The sequence below is a fragment of the Borostomias antarcticus genome, assembly GCF_949987555.1.
Source record: "Borostomias antarcticus genome assembly, chromosome: 23".
NCBI lineage: Eukaryota > Metazoa > Chordata > Actinopteri > Stomiiformes > Stomiidae > Borostomias > Borostomias antarcticus.
Window position 1 is genome coordinate 4817023 of NC_140256.1, and position 26514 is coordinate 4843536.

At 43.8% G+C, this 26514-nt stretch overlaps 3 protein-coding genes across 3 annotated transcripts; all 3 read right to left on the reverse strand.

Annotated features, from left to right (window-relative positions):
• Positions 1-145: 145 nt before the first annotated feature.
• On the reverse strand, positions 146-4762 carry abcb9 (ATP-binding cassette, sub-family B (MDR/TAP), member 9; the record flags this gene model as incomplete). The annotated part of the gene is made up of 11 exons (XM_084457440.1): positions 146-460; positions 637-773; positions 975-1134; positions 1379-1552; positions 1779-1967; positions 2103-2231; positions 2628-2825; positions 3017-3222; positions 3341-3471; positions 3576-3690; positions 4087-4762. The coding sequence occupies 11 exons, from the start codon at positions 4760-4762 to the stop codon at positions 146-148; spliced, it is 2430 nt and encodes an 809-aa protein (XP_084313566.1).
• Positions 4763-7259: 2497 nt separating this feature from the next.
• Positions 7260-21501, reverse strand: LOC311324846 (zinc metalloproteinase-disintegrin-like berythractivase; the record flags this gene model as incomplete). Its single annotated transcript, XM_084457441.1, has 23 exons — positions 7260-7292; positions 7445-7534; positions 7644-7737; positions 7840-7945; positions 8496-8589; positions 8710-8790; positions 8966-9122; positions 9254-9356; positions 9624-9819; positions 10115-10204; positions 12902-13079; positions 13266-13399; positions 13714-13795; positions 13993-14159; positions 14306-14377; positions 14563-14625; positions 14763-14940; positions 15026-15102; positions 15549-15627; positions 16108-16184; positions 16292-16377; positions 18824-18831; positions 21425-21501. 23 exons carry the CDS (start codon positions 21499-21501, stop codon positions 7260-7262), a joined length of 2322 nt encoding a protein of 773 aa, XP_084313567.1.
• A 676-nt stretch (positions 21502-22177) lies between these two features.
• LOC311324352 (gypsy retrotransposon integrase-like protein 1) lies at positions 22178-26210 on the reverse strand. The gene is made up of 8 exons (XM_084456813.1): positions 25905-26210; positions 25612-25805; positions 25358-25469; positions 24764-24902; positions 23701-23755; positions 23343-23600; positions 23145-23258; positions 22178-23019 (listed from the first exon to the last, which is right to left on the reverse strand). Exons 1-8 carry the CDS (start codon positions 26071-26073, stop codon positions 22762-22764), a joined length of 1299 nt encoding a protein of 432 aa, XP_084312939.1. The 5' UTR covers positions 26074-26210; the 3' UTR covers positions 22178-22761.
• Between the last annotated feature and the right edge of the window lie 304 nt (positions 26211-26514).

A 26514-nucleotide genomic window follows, 5' to 3' on the forward strand; every position in this document is an offset into this window, starting at 1 on the left:
CACTAAAATTGATTGGATTTGAGAGTAAAGTGCAAATGTCAAAATTCCTTTGAACATCAAGCGCAATGTAATGTCTAGATGAGGAAGCACTTGAATGCCCATGACTAATCTGTCAGTGTTGCTTTCAATGGACCCTCAGACTCTCTCAGTAGCGAGTGTTACATTCAGACTCGCTGGCGCTACTGCTGTGTCTGCTCCGCTGACTGCCAACATGTGACTTCCAGGGGGGCTCCTCTGGGGGTCTGAGGACCTCGGCCCCCGTCTCCAGGCCCAGGACCTGCCTCTGGACCAGTTTGCAGTAGAGGCCCCCGGTGGCCATGAGCAGTGTGTGTGTGCCCTGCTCCACCACACAACCCCGGTCGATGACTATGATGTTGTGTGCCCTCTCCACTGTGCTGAGGCGATGGGCGATCACCAGCACGGTGTGCTCCCGCATGATGTCGTTCAGAGCCTGCTGGACCTGGGCAGAGGGCAGCATACAGGGCATCTTGAATCCATCATAGACATAATTCAATGTGTTGTTCATATTAAAATTAGTTGATTTTGAACGGGCGATTTGTTATTATTACTGAGAAATGGAATCATTTGATTTAACTCAATCTACACACTTAAAGCCGTAATGTAGCGAGCACTTACAATGTGTTCACTCTCTGCATCCAGGGCACTGGTGGCCTCATCCAGGATGAGAACACGTGGCTTACGGATGAGCGCTCGTGCGATAGCTACCCGCTGCTTCTGGCCCCCTGACAACTGAGTCCCCTTCTCACCCACACCTGGAAGACAGATACAGAAAAATGCTTTTCCCATGAGCTCTAGCAGCTATGCAAAGTCATGTAAATTGCGTTGCGAGGCTATAGAGAGGATCTTTCACACTTAATACAGACTGTCCAGTGTTCATGGATCCGTTGTCTCCTGAGAAAATCTCATGTTATGTTTTTGCTGAAACAGCCCCAGAGAGAACTGTAATCAGTCACCTGTGTCGTAGCCATTAGTAAGGCCTGTGATGAAGTCATGAGCATTGGCCTTTGTGGCAGCCTGTACCACAGCCTCCAAAGGCACATCAGTCAGGCCATAGGTGATGTTTTCCTGAACAGAGCGGGCAAACAGAACCGGTTCCTGACCCACAAGTGCAATCTGCAACAACACAGAGAACCACAAACAGTAACTCACAGAAACACTAGATTAAAATCCGGACATTTGAACACCTCTGCCCCCTTGTGGTTACAAAGGATATGCCACAACAGCTTCATCAGCACCAGCTGACAAATAGGCTTACATGACAGGTGACTTGTAAAATAAGACTGTATTAATACAGATTCTGTGGCTTTACGGGATAGAAAAACAATATGATTACCAAACAACTGCTTAGAACACTGACCTGCGAGTGGAGGTAGCCATGGTTGTAGGTGTGCACAGGCCGTCCATCCAACAGCACCTGGCCTTGCTGAGGGGGGTAGAAGTTTTCAAGAAGGCCAACACAGGAGCTCTTCCCACTGCCTGAAGGCCCCACCAAGGCAGTCACCTCCCCGGGCCGCAGAGAGAAGGACACGCCCTGCAGACTCACAACAGTCAGCTTGTACCATCAACATAACAACGTTCTCCCAACCCTCTCATGTATGACTGCTGGATGTCAGGCAAGCTGACGAGCTTCGCTGTGTGGCTAATAGCCTACTGTATTACAGCATACTGGCATGAAATTAGACCGGATATCTAGAACTGACAAGCTTTTTTTGATCCAGACTGCATTCCAGTTCTCTACTGTACAGTACGTATTGTACCTTTAGTATCTCTGTCTCAGGACGTGTTGGGTAGGCAAATGAGATGTCCTTAAACTCCACTAGGCCTTTGCAGGTGTCAGGGGACTCTTCCCCGTCATGGGAATGTTGGGGCTTCCTGTCCAAATACTCAAAAACCTTCTCTGCTGCTCCCACTCCCTGCATAAGCCCTGAATAGACTTCCGAGACGCTCTGTAACACACGTCAGTAAAGACAAGAGACAAATGGTAAGACACACCAGACAAAAATGACAAATATTGTTTAGTGTCTATTAGTTATTGTGCTACGCTTTCCCATAGAAAGAAGATACTTGTGAGTAGGACTTGCCTCTAGACACGCTGCCAGCTCCAGTGCATAGATGACGAATGATATCAGGGTCCCCCCGCTCATCTGACCCGTCACCACAAGGTGACCGCCGTAGTACAGCATCGACACTTCCAGAGCTAGCTCTGATGTCTGGCAGAGTAGAAACACTCAAAGCACTATGAAAGGCAGGGTAGCGCAAATAAAACTGATATGAGCAAAAAAAAATACAGTTAAAGAAGATGCAGGGTTAAGTCTCCCGGCTGAATGTCTTCGCAAATAAGGATTGTCCTAAATTGACCTACCTATAAGTTAATAACAATAAATAACAAAATAACAAAATAACTAACAAAATAACAAATAAAATAACTAACTAACTAACTAAATAGATAGATAGATAGATAGATAGATAGATAGATAGATAGATAGATAGATAGATAGATAGATAGATAGATAGATAGATAGATAGATAAATAAATAAATAAATATGGAGTCCAGCTCTAAGCCATCATTTAATGTCAGAGGGCTCTGTGGTTAGGTGATACTTACATAGCTGGACCAGAGGTAGCAGGCGTATGCCAGGGCTTGTTTCTTGTTGATCTTGAACATGACCAGCAGCTTGGAATGGTAGGAGTCAGCCTCCTTCTCCTCGTTGGCGAAGCTTCGGACTGTCCTCATGGATGAGATGGACTCCTCTGCCACCTTGTTGGCCTCAGCCAGGGCAGTCTGCACTTCTTTGGTCAGTCTCTATGAATGACAGACAGCTCCCACGTTAACAGTCATCCCCCTATTAACCCAAGGAGATTATATGAAGTACTGTTGTTGAACACACAAAAGAAGTGTGCGCTTTGGCTCGATACATAGGTTAAACATTGGTTGGTTACAGGAGAACACCTTCATGTATTGGAACCAAACTTATGTTGTGCGATTCCCTTTACCTTGTAGTACTCCCCATAGACTTTAGATATCACTGCGACGAAGGGGAAACCCATAATGGTGACTAGGGTCAGCTTCCAGGACATGCTGAACATGAAGATAAAGAAGCCCAGGCCTTTGACCACACTCCTGAGGAAGATGTTGATGTTCTGGGAGATCAGGTCACTGACCTGGGTAGTGTCAGAGGTCAGGCGGGAGGTGATGTCACCTGTGGGACCATGGAACAGAGAAGAACTGTCCACTTGAGGGACGCTAGAAAAAAAACTTGCTTGAGGGACATCAGGGGTGACTGAACAGAGGGAATAGAGGCGGTGTCCAGAAATGACCTGTGTGGTTGGCATCGAAGAACCCAATCTCCTGCCGCATCAAAGATCTGAAGAGAAGGTTCCGGAGGCGAAGATTTAATCTGGCAAATGTTAGACTGAAGAGTCCACCTCGTACTCCCATAGCAAGTGAGCTGGGGGGAACAGAGGGTATCAACATAATGAAGCTTAGAAGAGCACAAGCATAATATGTGGTGAAGCCAGAATACTGGACTGATTTCATTCATATGGCAATTACCTGGCTAAGGCCAGAACTGAGAGAGTGGCCAGCGGCTTGGTGAAGTATTCCATGCTCTGGTGAACTACTATACCATCTATAGCCTTCCCAGTGTAGTAGGGTATAAAAGCCTCACCTAGAGGGGAACAAAGTTTCACTGATATTATGAAATTGAACAAATTGGATACAAAGTTGAGGACGATAGTATATAGCCTATAGGCTATACAATGACATTTGAATTGTGAGTGAAGCTAGTGAGTGAACTCATGAGCCAAGCTTTTGTAACGTGCCATCTTGCCTACTACACATACGTTAATGAGTAATGAAACATTGCAATGACAAATGCAACACCATCCTAGTACAGTTTAGACAATCATTAACCACTATTGAATGGGAAGGAACGAATCTCATGCAACTATGTGTAAAATAGATAAATAAGATTCACTATTCCTTCTATAGCCTACCCTCAAAACCTTAAATCTGGTAAATCATCTTGAACGACTGGACGTGTCACGTGTAAGGGGTCACTCACACAAGGCAGAGATGAGAAGAAAGAAGAAGGCTAGAAAAAGGAACCTGGCATCCTTGCTGCAGTATGACAACAATCGTCCTAGTGTGGCCCCGGAGTGGTTAGTCGTCTCCTGGCTCCGTTTCCCGCTTGTGCTCTTCTTCTCTCCCCCTCTCCCGTCTTCCCGCTGCTCCGCCTCCACCGCGCCATCCTCACCAGCCGTCCCCACCAGCCCCTCGGCCTCCTCAACGCCCGTTCCTCTTTCAGCCGTAGTGTGGGGTATTCTCCCCAGAAGTGACCACAGCAGCACCGTCCCCAGGGCAGACACGCAGGTCCAGGAGAACAGGCTGAGGAACCAGGGATCGTGCACCTGATCCGCCTGCTCTGTGAGCATCAGCAGCTTGGCCAGGGCGTAGTTGATGATGGCCAGACAGACGAGGAGAGTCGGGGTGGTCAGGTAGGACACCCTCCCAGGACCCTCCTCTCTGTTCCACACCACCCCTATAGAAGCTCCCAGAAGAAGGCAGCTCCTGACCAGAACTGTCCCCCATAGGTCCAGGACTGAGTGGAGAATGTCAAAGTTCTGTGCATCGTGTGTGAATATTGATATGTGTGGTCCATGTGAATACAATACAGTGGTGATGATGATATCAATCAGAATGTAAAGCAAGGTAGAGATCACTGTTACTTTGACCCCCATTCTATTTAGAAAGGTGTCCTATTGTTATAAGGGTAGCCTAATGAAGGCGTTGTATTGGAGTTTAAAATACGTTCTTCAAAATAGGCATATCTATTTCATTCAAAATAGGATACTACTGTACTACGCCTGCGTATCATCGTTAAAGGTTCGCGCTACTGTCACCTCACTTTACCATTATTTCCCGATTGAAAAGTCCTCAACGGATCTAGTCGCGCTCCAGTAACCGATGAAGCAGACAATGGTAACTCCAGTTCTTGTTTCATTTATTAATTTACACCGTAGAGCGCAGCAGAAGTAGGCTACAGTAGCTCCTGAGTCTATCCCATGGATGTATTGGTCTATCCAGTACGGAAGCCGGTGCCGGAAGAGCGCAGACGCTTCTCGCACAAAACGGACCAATCCCAAACCAGCCCCTACCTAGTAGGCTACTTGAGGTGTCATTGTGCTGCTATTTTGAGTGCTAATCTCCAAATCTGTTTGAACAGTCAATTACTTTATCTCTTTACCAATGTCTTTGTGGTTACCTTGGCATTTGGAACTTAAAAGTAAGTTTATCATGTTTTGTGAGGTGGTTGTACTGTGCCGTAGCTTGTCCAGTGAATGTGTGGACACTAGGAGTCACTGTGTTGCTGTGCCTGTGCTGTATTCACTATGCATCTCTGTCCACCCCACACTGTTAACAAAGTGACGGTCAGCTATTACCTGCATTTGATTAACCTGACCAATACCCATGACCAATACCGTGAGGTTCAAGAAAAACATATCATTGGATCAAATGAATGAAAACATTTTGAAAAAAATATATTTAATTGACATACTCTTTACAGGTTTTACCAGCAGATCTCTGTAAAAAAGGCAGCATCACAGACCCAACAATTTCCCCCTGATATCTAATTATGATATTTTTTTGCTCACCCAGCCATTCAAAGTTTCTCTCCAAAGAAGATCCGTAGTATCGAGGAGGCCCGAGGCCTGGACAGGATAAACGAAAACGAGAGGAGCCCCCTCGCATAGTGAAACAGAATGTGAGCTCGCGAGAACGGGATGGTCGTACCAGGCTACGCAAGGACGGCCAGCAGCCTGTAGGCACCAACGCCCCCAACAAGAACGACACCGACGGCTAGGCACACAGACCGGCCCTGTCTCATCCACCCAACCCCCCTTCATCATCTCTCTCTCTCTCTCTCTCTCTCTCTCTCTCTCTCTCTCTCTCTCTCTCTCTCTCTCTCTCTCACACACTCTCACTCACTCACTCACTCACCCATTGAGACTCTGCCTTCTACTGGCCTGCAGTTCGACATGTATGGGAGGACACCTAAGTAGAAAAGGAGACCACAGCACTGGGAGAACAGTTTCAGTCTCCACAAAGTTCCAACGAGAAAAATATTTGATTTATTAAAAATAATTATAGTGATATAGTTATAATTATTATAATTATAGTAATAATTACCAACTTGATACTATTTTGCTAAATCAAAAGGCTGAATGCATTATGCATGTATTAAGTGTGTTACATATTTACAGTGTTCATATTTTAGAAATAGAAGATAAGCAAGACAGTATTAAAAAATAAAGTATTTATTATTCAAGTTTGAAATGTTGGTCAAAAGGCATATTAAAAAGTAACAACAAACAGTTATACACCTGGCATTAAAATGCATTTTGGGTGACCAGGTTGCAATCTGATAGTGCTAAACAACATGAAAGTACAGGTGTAAATGTCCCCAAAACGTTTTGAAGACAGATTGTGGTCTGATCAGCCAAACCACCTCCGGAGGTGGTCAGGGACGCATTGTGACCACATTGAACACAAGTGTAAACGCAAATGTATTTTTCAATCTACAGCAATGTTAAACCAATGTGGCATTCGGTTGTTTGAGCTAGATACTGTAGAGCAATCTGATCTCAATCAGATCTCACTGGAGACACATTAATACCAGGTGTAAATGTAACCAGGTTAAATCATATCTAGATGCACAATCTGGATACGAGACACATTTTAATGCTGCTGTAGGTGTAAATGCGGTCAATGTGCCTGGTTGGCTCTCAGTAAAGTCCTCAGTAAAAAAACACTTTCAATCAACACAAGACAAATAAACAAATTAGTATTCATAAGTAATATTTGATCCTTAACAAACAAATATCCATTCATATGGCAGAGGGGGTTATGGCTCCTGGTAATCAGGCCTAAAGATTCCCTGGTCAGCTCATGTGGTCAGAAAAAAAAAATCCTGTCCCTAAAAGTAAAATGTGTGTACCCTGTAGAGAGCTCCTTAACAACACCATTTAGCCCATCTTAGTTTGCCCGTCCTGCAATCTGCACATCATTGGCACACACTGCTTGAAGCTAAAGAGACGATGGAGCAAACCTGATTTCACCAAGGATTCCAAGAAAATGAGGTTAGTGCATTTGCACATACTGACATGCTGTATGCACACTTCTTTTGCCTTTGCAGCTGCACACTGAGGTCTGGTCTGGTTGGTGCTGTTTCAGAGCTCAGACCCGTGGTGGGGGTGTCGGTCTCAGAGCCTGAGGAAAAACATGATTATTATTATTTGAACAATGACCTCCCTCCTCAATCAGCGAGTGAAATTAATTTGATTTGAAAAGATCAAAGCGTTGGCTTTTCATGACTTCATGGGATCCTCTGTACTGACATCCTGTCATTAGGCCTACTGTACCTGGCGTGCAGCCATGAAGTTCTCGATGGGAGGCCGCGGTCTGTTTCCAGCTGGCGGTGGTGGAGGTGGGGCGTTCCTCGGTCTTTGAGGCTGGAAAATATGATTAATTACTATTACTATTAGTTATACTACATATTACTAATATGTTAACATATATTTTTGATGCTAGTAATACGCGGAGTCCATGATTTCACATTACCTGTGGCACTGATATGTTTTGGCTAGGCATTTGTAGTTTGTTCTGGTGGAAGTTAGGGTTTTCTATGGCATGAGATTTCTTCTGCATACGGACACTGGTTGATAAAAGGAGTGAGGTGGTCAGTGTGAAGACCCACTCAGAAGAACCACAGGATGCTGGTGGTGCATAAGGATGATACTGCTGAGCATCTACTCACCTGGGTAAACCAGGACTATGTCGTCGCTTCCAGAGGAAGCCGGCCGTCACAGAAACAGCAGCCAGGACCAGCAGTGAGACGGCCACCGCTATGCCAATCACAGTCCCTAGAGGAACAGAGCAGTGGAACAGAGTACCAGGTGAAGGGTGTAGCTTGACAGGTAGAAATGAATCCCCGCTATGGAGAATTCTCCTAATTGGACCCAGACTGAAGCACTGTCCAGAAGATCTAGTCCAAATGATTATAGTGTTGCTTCATTTGCCTTCATAGATGATTTGAAGTACAGTATGGCATAATTTGTTGCCAGGAGCTGTGAGGACAGAGAGGATAGTGACATTCTTCTCCTGTTTGCTTTGGAGAACTCTGCAGACATTGTTTACTAAAACCATTAAAAAACATAGTTGCTTGCTCCATATTTGACTCCTAAACATCATCTAATTTGAACCATGGGATGGATGCAATACAACAGAACAAAGATAAAAGCCCAGATCATGGTGGTTTGAAATCACGTGTTGGCACAAACTGATTATTTGCATTGTTTTTAACTTTCTAACATGAAGATACCTATTCAATCATTTTTGTATTTGTGGATGGTTTGTGTTCCATTCCAGCTTCAATCACAGATGGATTATTTTAGTCACAGGAACATGTCATACCTTTAGACAGGCCTGTGGTATTTGTATCTTCCTGATCACAGTTAGGAGGCAGCCACCCTGGTTTACATTGGCACTGCTTCATGTGGTTACACACCTGGGAAAGGTATAGGTATAGAGTCACACCACAAAGACACCACAAAGACACGCGCATGTCAGATGAAAAGGTGCTCTGTACAGAAGGTGTGTTGAACAGAAGGCAGAACGCTGCACTCACTGCGTTGCCCCTGCAGTTTGCTGAACAGTTAGTGGCTTGGTACGCCGTCTGAAGAGTCACACACTCGTTCTGGCTGCACACCTGGAACAAGGACACAGAAAGGGGTTCTGAATAAACAACTATATCAAATTCAGATTTTTTGACCTCTTGATTTCATAGGAACTATTCATTTCCTGATTTCATAGGAACTCTGCATTATCTCTGGTAAACTGATAAACATTAGCCATGTCTGTATTAAAGCAAAAGCTTCCTTTACCCTTCCTTCCTCACACTTGGTCCCAGTGTCCACCTGGCCAAAGTCCTTGTTGATATCACCATAGAACGTGGCTTTGCATTCACCAAACCGCACCGCGCGACCGTAGTTTGGGCTGTCTTGGCCCTTAGAGCAGAACAGCTTCCCGCACATGAAGTCTCTACAAGCAAAAACAAGAAGCTATGACAGTTACGCCCTGGTGACTCAGAACACAGTGCAGAGCGGAATCCAGTGGATAGTAAGACGCCGAGGCCCTCATGATGGTGTAGGCCTGTTGAGAGTGAGACTCACTGTGCCTGGCAGGCGATGTACTGGTCTTGGGTTCTTTTGCAGTAGGCGTAGTAAAGCCCTCTCTTGTTCTGCTGATAGCAGTACTGACTGCCCACCTCGGCCGCTGAGGGGGAGATGAGGGGTTAAGATTCTTGGTTCATTTGTGTGTCAATATACAGCACCAGTCAGAATCGCCACTTATTACTAAATACTAACTAAATACAACTTATTAGATGATCTTGAACACATCAAGGCTATTATCAATATCCTTAATCATAACAGTAAGGCCAGAGTCTAAGAAAAGGTGAAAGAGGGGCCATGTGGTCACTGATATGAGGTATGTCACTCTCCAGTTACCAGTACGGCTGAGGAAGTCGCTGCTGTCACTTACATGCTCCATACATCTTGACACACTGGTCTGCCTTCTGTGGACAGTGTCCGTTGAAGCAATAGCCTTTCCCTCCATCACAGGGCATGCCGTTAACAGTGAAGACATCCTCAGGACAGTCAGCGGACTTCCCATTGCAGTACTCTGCCAGGTCACAGTCATCCTGCTTTTTACGACACTCCTTGGATGTTGGCAAGACCTGTCATGGTAATGGGACAGTGCAGTGGTATGGTATTATAATAGTATCATCATTCACTTGACACACACTTGTCACACAGGCAATGCAACAAGCTGTTTTGTTTGAGATAGATATAAGATACATGAAATTGAATATCTCTGGTGCGATAGTACATTCCAAAACGAATTATGTTTTTTTGCAGCGGGACAAAAAACTTGGATGAAAACACTGTCACTTGGCAAAGAGTGCAGTGAGCTAGATGTCCACTAGGGGGCTGTGGCATCTCCGTTGGAGAGGAGCTGTGCTGCGCTCTCACCTTACAGTTCTGACAGCACTCCCCTACTGCGCACTGGGAGCCCTTGGTCAGAGTGCAGGTCGTAGCGTTGCAGCATGGGTTGGTGCACTCCTGTTGGAACAACCAAAACAGTCATTATGCCATTACAATAATGGTGACCTGATATGAGAGTATTAAAAACAGAGAGGACGGCTTCTCTAATGAAAAATGTAGTCTCAAATATCTTTGTGCAATTGTGCATGCTATTGACCTTTTTCAGGCAAGCGATAGCATCTGGAACAGGAGATAAAGTATCCTTGTTTGCAGTAGAAGACTAGTAGCAGCTTCAGGCGGGGTTCGGGGAAATGTTGTTTTATCTGACTAACAGGTCTCAACAAATTAAATTTAAACAGCTCAGGCAGGAATGTGAGGCCTTTCATACAGTCACGTCTGGCATTCCTGACCACCACAAAGGCATGGCCATAAACAGCTACAGTATTAATACTTGTCAATCATATATCTTATGATGAATCCATAGAGTGAATGTAGCACTTAGCATGAAACAGTGCATATTCAAAACACTGTATGTCCTCAGAGCCATATGAAGTGTTTTATGACTACATGATGTACAGCAGGTGTTGCGGAAGATAGCTGCTAGGGATATGTTCATGCTTGTCTAATGTGTTTCACAAGGATTTTTGCATTTTCCAAAGTTGCTCCTGGCAAAGGTAATGTGCAAGACCAGACACAAAGACATGTTAACTGACCACCTACGTTAAATGCAATTATTGTAAGTTGCTTTGGATAAAAGTGTCTGCTAAATGACTGTAATATACTGTAATTGTATCATCTAGAAATGCTGTCCCGTTGGCAGGCACTTCAGGTCTGTATTTCATTGTACATGGTCATTGCATGCATATGAAGTTCTCTTTTCACACTGAAACAAACCAGACCAGGTCCAGCCTGATTATGGGCTGGTGCTGGCTTGATTCTCTTCAGCACTGGTTATTAGGACAGAATCAGCTAGCCATGCCATCGAAATAGCTGTGAACTGAAACGACATGAAATATCTAACGTCTGCTAAATTAAGATAGGTCTTGTCACCTGGACACATCAGTTCCAATGCTTCCAATCCTAATCCAGCACAATAAGACTGTGATAGCTAGTTAACTCACAAGCTCACAACTACAGCTGCTTCCATAACATTAACGGTAGCTGTTGGTGGCTAAAACAGTTAGCTAACGTTACAATGATGATTCCTATAACATTAGCTATTTTGATGCAGCTAATGTTACAGGAACCATTGTAATATTAGTTACAGTACATTGATTGCGTGGTGAATAGCAGGATGTGATGTGACAGGGTTTGTTTGGTTTAGGCAGGTGTGTTTGGACTAGGCGAGTGATAAGATCAGGCAGTCGTAGCCGAAAGTACAGTAGCTACATTCACTGCAAGTTGAAATGCAAGGATGGATGTGCCATGATGGGATGCAAATCCAGGATTTTCTTCTTTGCTACAGTGGCTTTATCTTGGGAGTTGGGAAAAGAATAACGGCCCAAAACAATAACACACAGGAGGTAGAGCGTCCGGCTGTGGATCACAAGGTCCCCGGTTCAATCCCAGCATCTGCAGTGTGCCTAAGTGTCCTTGAGCAAGACACTGAACCCCAAAATCGCAGTACCTAGTACTGTCGTCTCACAGCAAGAAGGTCTTAGGGCCTTTCTGTGCACAGTTTTTATTTCCCCCCCGTGTTCTCAAGGGTTGCAGAAGAACAGATTGTTAACACTGTCCGTCCCTGGCAAAGACGGACAGGAGCACTTCCGTCACTTGTCACTTAACATTGGCTAGGTTTTAATTAGTGTGTCATTAAAGTAATATCTTATCTTAAAAAGAATCCCATTAGCGAAAACCCATTAAAAAATAACAACATACCTCCGAAATAACAACATACAGCTACTGTTTCAAAATCAATTATTATTAATTATTAATCAAGCTACCAATTACTTCATACTGGAAGTGGAACGTTAACTTTGTTGTATATTTGCCTTGCACAATCTTAAAAGGTAACAGTCAGCTTAGTGGTCAGAACAGTGTCTTTATCCTACTTACTGTAAATGACTCAATCACACAGCACAATACACTCTGATGGCTTGCACTGTTTGGCGTATTGGTCACCCCTGCTGTAGGGAGGTGACAACAGCCCTTAACACCAGTTCCCACTCCCCTTCCAGAGGCACATTATCAGACACCCTCATACCTGCTAAGCGTGCACTTGAAAAGAGAAACATCATAGGTGAGGTTGCCAATGTGTAAAAAGTAGCCATAACCAGCAATGGCTGGACAAGTATCACACAGGATCACTATATTACAGTGACAGTCCACTATGTAAATGAAGGCCAACTGACATCTGAAACATCGACCCAGGCAGTGTATGAGTCCCAAAGTGGTAGAATAGTATCAATAAGAGTATCGATAAGTATCGGTATCAATAAGCAATATCGGTATTCATACCGGTATCGATAAAATCCTAAACGATACCCATCCCTAGTGAAAACGTCACAGCGTTAGACTTGGATTGAGTGACTACGGCCTCTTGTGGTGCCAACAGAGGGCTGCCAGCAACAAACGACCAGAGCTACCGAGCTACCGAGCAAGTGACAATACGACAATCCCTTGTATATAGGGGCTGCCGGCATTTCACCACCAGCCCAAAAATACTTCCCAGCGCCCACACACACGATTTGGTTCTGGATTGTCAAGATTATTTGAATCACTTCGTTCATGTGAGTGTAAAGAGATGGTATATGAAAGTCAAGTTTGCATGTTTACCTCCAGGGAGCCACAGTCACACTCCTCATCTCTCTCCAGGAAGCCGTTCCCACACACAGGGCGGGAGAGCAAGTCGTTGAACCTGGGTTTGTCCAGCAAGCATTCAGGTTTCCGGGACCTCTGGAACTGCACGTAATTGTCACTGCTGCAGCTACTGAAGGTCATGGGGATGTTCCAGCTGAAAGAAACTCTGGAGTTATCTTCACCTTCAAGGTCACACTTTCGCTCCTCGGTGGTTGGGTATTATTTTGTAGCACACAACCTCCTCAATAGCTTGTTAATCTAACCCTAGTGAGTTGTGGTTTATCATTGACAGTATCGTGCAGCTACTGTATGAGAGTGAAGCTTGTAACAGCGGCCTTACCTGAGGGCTGCAGCCATTACACAGCTGTCTCCAGAACAGGCACAGCTACTAGAGTCGTCATGGTTCATGCCTAGGTTGTGGCCCATTTCATGGGCCAAGGTGGCCCCTACTGCTATGGCCCTGGGGTTGTGGTCCTGAAAGGAAGTGAGTATATAGAATGTTTAATATACATATGAAAGTCATGGACCAAATCTCGCTAGCAAAGGAGATTTCCTCACAACCAGAAAACATCATCATTTTGCTGACGCGTCAGGATGTTTTGGGTTCTGTCAGTATAAACACTTCCTCATCTCTCACAGTCAAGTCTAGCAACATTTCTGGTCACTATTCCCAGAAGTTAAAATGCAATTCAACGTTTTAAAATGCCCTGGAAATACCCATTGACATGAGTAAATGTCATCCATTGTGTAATGACGGCCTAATCACATTTTCTGTAACCATATCCTACCTGCACCACCCCAGTTGAGTGAACTGAGCAGAGAGTCCCAATGAAAGCCAGCCCCACTGTGGCTCCCTCAAAGTCGATGCCACTGTAACACACGGAACGAGAGACATGTAACCCCCACATACACAGTACGTCTATCTTGACTAAGTGTCATCCTGTCAGTTAGTACGAGGTTTAGTCATCGTCTAGCAAACTTGTTGCACAATATAAAAATGAGTAAGTTGACTTGGGTTGACTACAAGACCACAGCAGCTTGTCAGTCGGGGTTAGCCTCAGTCCTACCTGATGAGATGGGCGTTGTCATGTTTTCTGTTCCCCAGGTTGCTGTTCCTCCATTTTGTGAAGGCGTCCAGGGTGGCCGAAGCAGGGGCGGTCACCGGAATCTTGTCTGCGTCTGACCACACCTCCAGCCCGATGAGGCCAATGAAGGTGTTGAGGGGTTTGTACACCTGCAGGCAGAGCCAATGGAAAACTCACTGAGGGGCCTATGAGAGACCTATTAAAAAGCATGAAGGCTTTGGGAGGATGTTGGGCTCCCACTGGGGGGTATGTGTATTGTCATTTCAAGTTCTTACTGGCAGTGCCAGTGACCCACCATGTTCACAAAGTTGATGACTTCAAATATCCTCTTCCTCAACTCTTCCATGTTTCTCTTCATCTTTCGGAACTGAAACAGTAAGTGTCATTTTGGTGATGTCACCAACATCAAACTTCCTGTCAGTCAGACTGTCATCGTGTCAGTTAGTCAGGTTTAGTCATCGTCTAGCAAACTTGTTGCACAATATAAAAATGAGTAAGTTAACTTGGGTTGACATCATATGAGGCATCATCTGAGGTGATAGTCTGTCTTACCTCGCGGTTATCTGCCACTAGGTAGAGCTCAATATACTTCTGCTGCTGGAATAGAGACCGGCCCTAAAAAATGATGAAGGTTCTGTTTAGTTTGCTTCCGGGTGAAAGGATGAACCTCTTGTGTGGTGTCTGGTTTGAGATCAGTTAACAGTAGACATAGAGAGGTTCATGTCCAGTCAGGCCTGGGCGGGATGATTTACCGAGGCTCTTGACCGGCTGGTGCTGGGGGGGTAGTCGGGGTCCCAGCTGGTGTTGGTGACTCCACACACCATCGGCTTGGAGCTCTGGTCCTCGTATTTCAGCACCGCGTGATCCCCGGAATCATCTCCAGACAGGGGCTCTATTAAATACTTCTGGGCCGCCGTTTTGAAATAGCCCCTAAACCAAAATCACATTGTTGATTGACGACATGTAACGTTATTGTCTAGAAGTAAAATAGTGACTGAGTTATTGGGAGGCCTACCTGAGTCCATCACATGTGCTCATGCTGATCACAGACTCGCTGTCATTCACAATACTGCCATGGTAGTAACAGTGATCCTGAGGACCAAAATGAATGAATTAACAAATAAACAAAGAAAGGGATGTAAAGATGGATGGACAGGTGGGTGAGTGGGTGGATAGATGGACAGGTGGGTGAGTGGGTAGATGGATGGACAGGTGGGTGAGTGGGTAGATGGATGGACAGGTGGGTGAGTGGGTAGATGGATGGACAGGTGGGTGAGTGGGTAGATGGATGGACAGGTGGGTGAGTGGGTAGATGGATGGACAGGTGGGTGAGTGGGTAGATGGATGGACAGGTGGGTGAGTGGGTAGATGGATGGACAGGTGGGTGAGTGGGTAGATGGATGGACAGGTGGGTGAGTGGGTAGATGGATGCACAGGTGGGTGAGTGGGTAGATGGATTGGTGGATGGATGGAATGATAGATGAGAGGGAGATCTCAGAGGCGCTGCAGTCCACACAACATGCTTTGCATTTACTAACCAGATCCTGTGGAGTGGAGGTGACTGGAGTTCCATCCTCAAGGTAGTACGTCTCACTGTAGTCTTGAGTGAGCAATTCCCTGGATGCACAAAAAGTAGCAATAGATTGTATTAATTATATCACATCACATTCAATTTCTTAGAAATACCGTCTTTGTCATTTTCTGGTTGTCAAACAAGGGAAGTTAGCTCTTATACAAGGACATCATTGCATAGCAGGCAATCAAAAGGTTCTGGTAAGTGGTAAAAATGTAAATGCAAAGAAAAACATCACATTCTACAGTAAGTTTCATGCTTTAGTCATAAAATGCACAATACCTTACATATAAGCTTATCTGCCGCTCCATTAAGGTGGCGGCCATCAAGTGCATTCTAAATTCTACAGTATGTGGCTACATAATGCATACTTGAGACAAGGAGGACTTGCAGAATCTTTTGATTTATTTAGAGCTACGCGTTTTGCTTGTAGCATCAGCAGGCTTATGCACGTAGCTCTAAATAAATGAGATGAGAAGTTATTACATTTCCTTTTTTCAGGAAAAGGAGAAGAGCCGGTGTACCTGTTTTTCTCCAGGTGCATCTCAATGTTTTTCCCATCCACCCTCATTGCATACTTCAGAAGGTCTGGCCTGGATGGCTGAGGGAATGGCAGCAGAATGTGTTTTTAACGTAGATGCATTTGTTGTGTGTAGTATTTGATAGAAAAACAGCTATTATGGGAGAGCAACCAACAAAGCAACTCACCTCTGCTTGTCTCTTTTGCAGAGCGTGAAGTCTAACTGGCCGCACTACCTCATAGTCCCCCAGCCCTTCGACCGCAGGACGACCCACTGTGGCGACAGGCAGAGGAGGGATGAGAAAAGAGAAAAAGTATGTAAAACTAGAAGGGCACTCAGAGAGCGCAGGCCTCTGGCCATGATGCATGTCGTCAGCATATACAGTTGTTGAATGTGGAAGTGGAGTGGGCTGTTCTAGTTTAGAGAAGGGCGTCTCTTGATCTTGATTTTAAAGGCAGGGTAGGGTATTTTTTTAAAGTCTTTTTAAAAGCCTATGGGAAATTAACATGCGATGCTAATGTGGTAGAACCTCACTGACACACTCTATACAATACAGTATATTCCCCAAAACATTCAGGGACCACACCCTGCTTCTCCTTGGCCACCTCTTGACCACCATGTATAAAACACTTACTCTGCAAAGCACCAAAAACAACATTTAACTAGATAAAAACACCATGGTGGGTGCTGACACACAATGTTCTGAGAAAACGTTTTTATGTGTTGAAAAGGACATTTCACACATTGCAGTAGATGTACCCAAGGTTAGGGCAGGGGTATAAGCTGTCAGCATGGCCTGGAGTTCCAACTGCATATGTGGTACCCACTACAGTACATTGGCATAACTTCCTTTTTCAGTACATCGGCCGCTACCGGCCAGAGGCTGTTGTTCACTTAACCGAATCCTGTCAAACAAAAACACACCATTGTTTCTCTATTTTAATGTCTTCATTTATATTGAATATAAAGTCAGGATTTTTAATTTAACAGAAAAATACAGTTGTTTTTTATTCTTTGTTTTTTTTATCGGGCTACTATATCTGGGCGCCAGTGGTGGGGAGGGGCACTAGCTCGCCACTGACTCAATCACTGGCCCATCTTTGTTTGTGGAGGTCAAAATTGAGAGAGAATGGATGTTATTTGGCCTCTGTAGAATGTTTTCCATGACGATGTAAGCAATACAGCTACTTTGTATGAGCTAGAGTGCACGTTCCAAGTGGGGGAATGGCCCCTTGTAATTTTATTTAGCTTTTTTCCTTTTCGTTTTAGAATATTAAGACTGCATTTACGGTTTTATAGTGATCCGGCATTGTGTATGAAAATACTATTCTTTGTTCTTATTGTCATAAGAAGTAGAGAGATACTAACTGTTAAATGAACAGAGTGCTTTAATGACTCATACAGCCAGTTGTACGCAAGAATCCACGACTGATCTTCTGTCTAGTCTGTCTGATCTGCCGCGCAGGCGTACTGCCTTCATACATCACCCCTATCTCTTAGACAATGAACCTGTCAATCAACATACCCATCTAACACCTTGCCACTTATTTTCCTTGAGTACAGTAGAGACATTTTGAATGAGCATCCCATTCCAAAGTCTGTATAAAGTGTATAATGTGTATACCACAAATCATAACACCACTGTAGGGCTAGAAGAATGGAACAGATGCTAGCAATGAGACCCCAGTGATGTTTGAAGTCACCACTCCTTTGAAACACCTCAGTCATGGCCCCACGGCCCGATTGCATTATGGGAAATGTAGTTGTGTAGCTTTTTCTATAAGAAAATTTAGGGTATGTATGGTTCTTTCGATACAAAGACATATAAAGCGTTTACCTTGCAATGTGGTGAGACAATGGGTTTCAATTCCCTTTCATGCATCCTCTATAGAGAGCTGTAGGATAGGACTCGGTGACAGACTGAGGGTGCCTTGAACGTCATACTGATGATCTTGCCTCTCATCATAGATACTCGAGGGGAACTCTACACCTCTACTGTTGAAGTCATATCCTGTTATTTAAAGCATTGTGCTACTGTTGACTGCCAACCGCAATGCAAAACCACCAACTAAATTTATTTCCTGAAGATCTTGTTGTGAAAAGAGCTTGGGTGGATGGTTGTTTGTTCTCACACACGTAGAATAATGTAGACCAAACTATGTTCGTCCTTGTTCCTATTAGGCTGGTGGTTCAATGTTAGGCAACCAAAGATGCATTGCAGTTAGGCCTTGCAATTATATGGGGATTTCAATTGTCTTGAGTGTATATTGTGAAATCGCAACTAGTAAAGTTGCCTCCCTGTGAATGTATTTACCAGGGTTTGTGACAGTGAGTCTCTGACTGACTCATATCTACAGTCCCTATCTGCCTGGTACAGAGTGGGACCTGGGAGGGGTGTGGCTGTGCTAAAGGACCAGAGTCCAGTTTCAGACACACAGCCCTCGCTATAATATTAGCCCATAGCGGGCCAGATCTTGCTGAAGCAAAAGTGATCAAAATGAAAAGTGCATTGTAATACTCTGAATACTCTGCTCTGAAATTGTTTAAATAATCTCCTAAAATTATTATTATTATTATTATTATTGATGTTATTATTATTATTATTATTGATGTTATTATTATTATTATTATTATTTATTATTACTATTACTACTACATTTTTGACAATTTGTGCTTTCACGTCTATTCTGTTTTTAGGGGTTTGTTCATTGTTCTGTACCAGTAAGTCTGGAACCACAGTCACAAGATCAGACAACCACATATGTAGAAATCAGCCTCGAGCTCTTACATGTATATTGTCTGGCCTCATGATGGTTCAGATGTACTGAGGGGGTGGAGGTTTCTTTCTCAAACCAAGGAAGAGATTGTATCTTAAATCCTGGCATTATATGTACAGTAGAAGAGGCATGACGCTCTCAATACAAAATATTTTCTATTTATTCTGGGACCAGTATAAAAACATTGTGATTCAGCCCTTCATCAGACCTTCAGTACCTTCAGATGTACTGACTGAGTAATGGCATAGGTGATTAGTGTCAGACCAAATGAGGTAGATATTACCACCTCTTTAAATAAATAGTAATACTATTGTAAAACACCACACTGTATCACAGTAAAATTATGTTACTCCATCAGATTCAAGTTAAGGTTAAGTATTTGTCATTATGTACAAGCTACAGGTACAATGTACTATGAAATGCTGATCACAACATTAATTCCCTCCCTTGCATAACACCTGTACAGTACACCTGTCAATACTGACTATCATCATTGACTATTTTATCTTCTTTTGAAAAACCTCACATCATGTTACGTCTTGCCTGAAGGAATGATTAAAGCCTTGCCTCTTTCACCGAAACACAGCTTTCCCTCCTGAAGAACCCCCTCACTGTGAGAGAAACTGGTCTGAATAAAGTGCCATGGGAACACGGCTGCTTGGGGTTTACTTATTAATCAGTCATTGTTGTTGAGTGGAGGTGAGGGTATCCAGTGACTTACCTGAGGGATTGAGTGAGGCGGTCAAGGCAAAGATCCACAATAGTAGTTTGCGTGTCATTGTTCAAGTGTAGACAGATTCTGAAACAGAGGAGATAGGCTCAGGGCTTTATGGGCTTGCAGTACCTGCCTGAATACTTGCGTTGCTGGCCATAGGCCACTCCTATTGCTGGTCCTATCCACCTGTCAACATCAACTTCCTGAATGACTGTAGGCTACTCACAAGTCTCATGACAGGTATGAACATGCCCCCACTATATTCCAAGAATGCAGTGAAAATACCAGGCTACCGTATCTATTCTGATTCATACATTCAATTCAATACATTTCCAGGCACAATTCCATCATACAGTACCTTCAGAAACGTTTGTTGTCCTACAGTATATGGCCGGATTCCCAAAAACCCTTGAGTCCATGAGTTTCAAACAGCAAAACACTTCCTCATTCACAGCCTTCAAACATCCAATACAGCTGTAAAAGTCTATGACCATGCCAAGTCGGGAATAGAGCGCTATCTACTGTAAAGCAGTTCTGATGCCTGCGCTCCCTCTCTCACCCACTTCACGCATGCTTGGATCCCAGCCAGTCCGAACCCCAGAAAAGGTCTGAAAGGACAATAAGACCAATGTGTCGTCTCTCTGACACTGGCTAAACTCGGTCGACTCAGGACAATGGGGAGAAATTTATGCCGCGTCCTTTCTTGACCTTTCTGAAAGTCTGATGATGGAAAACACACTTCCATCCCACATAAGAGTCTACGGTGTGAGTGAAATGCACCATCCCATGGGTACAGTAGGTTTGGTGTGCTCTGGTTCATTTATATTCACAGGTCTGGGGTATTGTGATGTTCCTCTGTTGATGAAAGTTAAACAGGGGACATATGACTGTATCTCTCAACAATTGTCCATTGAGAATGGGGATCGCTGTATTGTCCTAAACACAAATCAACATCCCAGAGTTTAAAGGCATGGTTAAAGGCAAGGTTTCATGATAAAATGTCTGATATGAATTTTACAGTCACTTTACATTTGAACCTGTAGTGTTGGTAGGTCTCTTTTGGCAATTACATGGTTAATCAATCCTTTACAAAGTAATCTTAAACAGTGCTATCCCACTATAATTAACAAACTATAATAACATATAAAATATAATAAATAAATAATACAATAAAATATGGTTAGGCTAATTGGGATGCTTAACGTGCCACTAATTTAATATCATTCCAAGAATATAGAGAATAGCTTATATAGGCTTATACCCCTGAATCCGAAATATTCGTTTTACAGTAAGCATTCGTTCGGGGTGAAGACACATGTCTAGTAGGACCCCTGCTGGCAATAATGACATAAAGGAGCTGTATGTGCCACAGTCAGTAATACCTCGGGTGGTGCAGCCGTGGTAATAGAACACTGTCTGGTACAGTAAGTCTACAGATGTGCATGCCATTAATGTAATATAAACTCTATTGAAGTCATATGACACAATGAATTACAGTGTATGTTCTTTGATTTCTCAAGTGCCTCTCAATTTAGGCTACTTTTGAGAGACAAGCTACGGACAATGGGATGCCTGCCTGGTGACCTGGGCAGAGTACCTGGCTGGCAGACCACAGAATGTGTGGCTTCAGGGCTGTGTGTGTCAGAGAGAGTGGTCAGCAGCAACACAGGGCCCCCTCAAAGGACTGTCTTCTCCCCCTTCCTATTCACACTACATGGACTTCAACTCAGAGACACCTGCAGACGTTCTCGGACGACTCTGCTATTGTTGGATGTGTAAGGTGGACTGACGGACAGTAGGAATACAGGCCTAGTGTGGGCAGAATTACCTGCAACTCAACGTAGGGAAGACCATGATGGTGGTGGTGTTCATGAGGAAGAAGGCTCCGCTGACCACCGTTTCCATCTAGGGGTGTCGATGTTGATGTGATCCATACAAGTAGTAGCATAGGGGTGCACCTGGACAACAGGCTGGAATGGGCAAGAAACACCGAGTCTATTTATATACACGAAGGGGAGCCCTCAAAGGAAAGTCGTTGTATAACTTGTGCAGCTTCGTGCAGCTTTTCATTCAGTGTCTGTGAATGGAAAACAGTATAGCCTAATGCGTTTGACTCATGGATGTATTGGCCTTGCCAGATTGATGTGCGTTAATGTGAGCTCACAAGATCAGGATGGTCTCACGGCTCACGAGGCTACCCCTGCATGGCTTTAAGGGTTTGACAGTCCATTCGCACTCCACGCTAATTGGTTTGGGACGGTCCTTAACATGGCGAAGCTCGGTGTGAACCGGTGTGAACGCGCAAATGTAGGGGGAGTGGATAGGGCCAAGGGATAGGGGCTGGTTTGAGATTGGGCCAACGAGTTAAAAGTGGGACCTAGGACGCTGAAGTTGCAAAGTTACACAGATCGCGTTAGTGTGTAGCCTAGGACCTACTGTAGTGAGACCATTTGCTTATCTGATCTGTCCAGTTCTGGACTAGCCTATACTAAATTATAACTATCACATTCTACATTATTTAAATGAAATCACAATACAATATTCACATCCGATTTTATTTTTCAATAATCCAGTTCGGTCGCCAAAGGAAATTTTAAAAACATATCACAAACAGACATTTTGCCTACATGTCTATAATCAAAACATGTCAGTATGGATCACAATCTGTATGTGGCTCAAAGCAATTAATATTAAAGTGTGTGTTTGTGCACACAAAGTTTTTGCAAGAGGCCAAAAAGCCGCAGCTTTCCTTCCATATCCTCCATTCCTTCTTCCATCTTCTTCGGGTCACACATTTCCTTCCCACAAAGTTGATCAATTACTGTGATTGATTTCACAAAAAGGCATTTACACTGAACTGCTTTCATCACTATGATATCTGGATCACAAATGGCACCCCTGGCACCAAAACTGTATTTGGACACTCAACCAAACTATGCGTTTGTTTGCTTTTTTTCCTTCTTTTTTTGTACAGCTCTAGCAATCAATATCACCGACCAAGTGTCCAGCTAACAGTATTTCACTGTTCACCATTTATTCTATTATGTGAGGAAGACAATGAGGATTCCCCAGCGAGGCAAGAGGAATCGATGTTCCAGTGACACAGTCACTGGATGGTTCTCCCAGCAGTCTCCATAACAGGAACCCTAATGTATACGGCAACACTCAGGGCACATCAGACACTGGCAGAGGATATTCCAAGGCACACTTTTTGTCCTCAGAGCTGCTTTGCTCCGTGGTCAGAACTGTTTCCACAGGGAACGATAAGTAAATGCTTTCTTCTTTCAGTTTTTTGGGGGAGGGAGACTGTCCTGAGCCAAACATAGGGTCTGTGACTTTGAAGGTGATTGAGGGCATATTTCGGGACCTGCGTTTGTTGTTCTTCTTCTCCTGCTTGTACGCAGCATTCATGTTAGCTTGCACCTGAGAAGAGATAATGCACATGGACACAGGTGAAAAGGCAATACAAATTAAACAAGCAAAAACTGCCACTCAAAGTTCTGACTGAGACAAACAAATAATTGCCCCTGATAAGAATTCAGACTGACCAGCTGCTTGACAGAGTTTTGCTGCTCCTCCATTGCCGTCATATGGGAAGTGATCTCCTCTTTCAATGAGCACACATTTTGTTCTTGGTCATAATTGAGGAGGCTAAGTTTAGTCTTAAAAAACAAAAACAAAAATAATTGAAGATGGCCCAGAGGCAAATAACAGCTTGAATATATGGCTCAATCAACAGGTCATACCTCATTGGGTAACCTTGCTTTCCTGTTGAACATCAGCGAGTAAGGTGTGAATTTAGTTGTATGGTTGGTTGACGTCCTGAACAAAAACAGGACAGGGTCCAGGAAATCGTCCCACTCCATCTGCTTTTCTGTGACCATCTGTGTGATGGCGTCCTTCAGCAGTCCGCTGGAGCGGTCATGCAGAGGGTTCAGCTGAGGAGGCTCCACAGGAGACACCCTCTGGACGATGCTCCACCTATCACAGAGCTGCTTAGTGACCTGTGGGAATGTTACATGTTAACACAGTCACACCTACGGTATTATGCCGAGTTCTGTTGAAGTGAGGGTTAGTTGTGGAAGATGGATTAGAGTTTCTCACCTCATCACAGAAGTCAGAGTTCTGAGTACAGAATATTGTTTTTGCTGCTCCAAACCTGGTTGAAAGAAACAGAGTGAGTTCCATGTCCAATCGCTGACATTAGTGTCTGTTAAGTTCTGTGTAACTTATTAAGTTTGGCATACAGTGCATCCAGAAAGTACTCACACCCCTTCACTTTTTCCACATTTTGTTATGTTACAGCCTTATTCCAAAATTGATTAAATACATTCAATCCATTTCATCCATCTACACACAATTTTGCAAATGTATAAAAAAAATAAAAATGAAATATCACATGTACATAAGTATTCCGACCCTTTAATCAGTACTTTGTTGTGGCACCTTGGCAGTGATTAGATTAGTGATTAGTTGATTGGAGTCCAAATGTGGTAAATGCAATTGATAGGATGATTTGGACAGGCACACACCTGTCTACTGTACTGTATGTAAAGTAGTAATAACCCACATTTACAGTACACATGAGAGCTAAAACCAAGCCATGAAGTCGAGTAAATTGTCTGTAGACTTCCGAGACATCTGGGAAAGCTTACAAAAGCATTTCTGCAGCATTGATGGTCCGGAAGAACACAATCGCCTCCATCATTTTTAAATGGAACACGTTTGGAACCACCAGGACCCTTCCTAGAGCAGGTCGCCTGGCCAAACTGAGCAGAAGACACTCCTCAGTAAAAGACACATGACAGCCTGCTTGGAGTTTGCCAAAAGGCAAACTGAGACCAAGATTGAACTCTTTGGGCTGAATGCCAAGTGTCACGGCAGGAAGAATCCAGGCACTCCTCATCACCTGGCAGATACCAGCATGGTGGTGGCAGCATCATGCTGTGGGGATGTTTTTTGGAGGCAGAAACTAGAGGTTTTTAATAAGTTTTTTTTTATAGACATTTTAAAATATATTTGCAAAAAAAATTTTTTTTTCACTGTCATTATGGGGTATTGTGTTTAGATTGATGAGAAACTGAATGTAATCAATTTTGGAATAAGGCTGTAAAAAAAGTGAAAGGGTGTGAGTACTTTCTAGATGCACTCACTGTGTGTCCCATACCTGTATAAGGATGTGGAGATGCATCTTGCGACAGAGAGGGTGTCTCTCTTTTGAACAGGGAAGGTCTCCACCCACTTGCTGAAGTAGTCTGTGATTATCACCACGTTAGTGTTGCCTCGCTGGGTTGCTGGGAAGGGCCCTGGTTAAAAGAGTCAATTCAAGGAAAGATAAACAATCAAGTCTGAACCAAGTCTTAAGCCTCCTACAGACTATGAGATTTTTGCAATCTTTTGCAATCTAAGTTTATTGCAAGGCACACTGAGCAACACAAATCTAATCTTGGGTACAACCATGCATGTACACTGTGCGATGAGACACTTCTGAATCGTTGGCTATGAGCGGCTACGAGGTAAGTCAATACGTACAAAATATTTGTTGCAGGTTATCTTTGGTCGCAAGACTGTGACATTGGTCATCTTTGAACCTCTCCCACAGTGCGATGTAGGACCTCTGTTTTGGAGCCACGACCACAAATATTGCCACGATTGGTAATCTTTTGTCTGGGACAGCCCAAAACCGCAGTCTGTAGGAGGCTTTAAGAGGACTGCTATAACAGTCATATCATCAATACTTCCCTGAGGTAGGAGTTCTCACCATGAATGTCTATCCCTACAATTTCCCAAGGAGCATCCACTTTGATTGGCCGGACAGTCCTTGTCATGTTTTTGCTCCTCTCTGTGTGTTGGCATGTTTCACATTCTTTTATCTAAAAAAAGATAAAGTAAAAACACAAAAACATTCAATTAGTGTTAATAGTTATGAATGATTCAAGCGACTGAAGGCATACACGCACAGATTGCCGTATTCAGACGTAGTTCTATCTATGGAAGCATTAGCTAGCTACTCACCCAGTCTACCACATCCTTCACGATGCCCAGCCAGTAGTACTTGCTCTGGATTCTGTGAACAGTCTTCTTTTGACCCAGGTGATGACCTATGTCATTGAAGTGGCAATCTAGGAATATCTGTCTCTTTTGTTCAGCCTCTATCACTACTTCTCGTTTTTCATCTTTCTTGGGTCCCACATAGTATAGCCGGCCGTCTGGAATAACAAATAACAGACTGTTAGACGAGACGCATCATCTAAAATGCCCCTTTCAACACATCACTTTAATCGTGGTATTTCTGCTCACTGCCTTACCTTCAATCATAAATTTCTGGGCATATCTTTTAAGATTTTTCTTTCGTATGGGGTTCATGGTCTGGGGATAGCAACCCTCTGCCACAAACGTGTAGATGTCACCCAAACGGTTAGAGCTCGACTCAACCACCTCCTCCTCAGCCACTTGCAAGGAATCCACACTCAACATCTCTGCTAACGAAAAAGCCTCAAATGAAAAAACAAACAAACAGAATAAAGCATCCAATGTAAGGGGAAATCGCCTTACATAGACAGATTTTGATGATAACTAGACAAAAATCGTAGCGTAAAGAATCAGGGATGCAAGGAAATCCGCATGTTTGGGCTTCACGAAAGGACAAGCGACGCGCCTGGAAACAGAATCTGGAATTATTTGTTCCTACTTGACCTGTGTATACAGCAAATTATACAGATATAGCTATAGTTCAAGTTCTATTACTTTACTATGAGAATGATGTAAACGATGGTTTCTTGTCGGGTATTCCATATTTCCTTCACATTAAACCGGCTCTGGGGAGATTATTGAGAGGACTACAATGACACCCGGACATATTATGCAGTTGGATCAAAACAAATCGATTTCCGGGGGCGTTTCAGCCTCCTTTTCTTA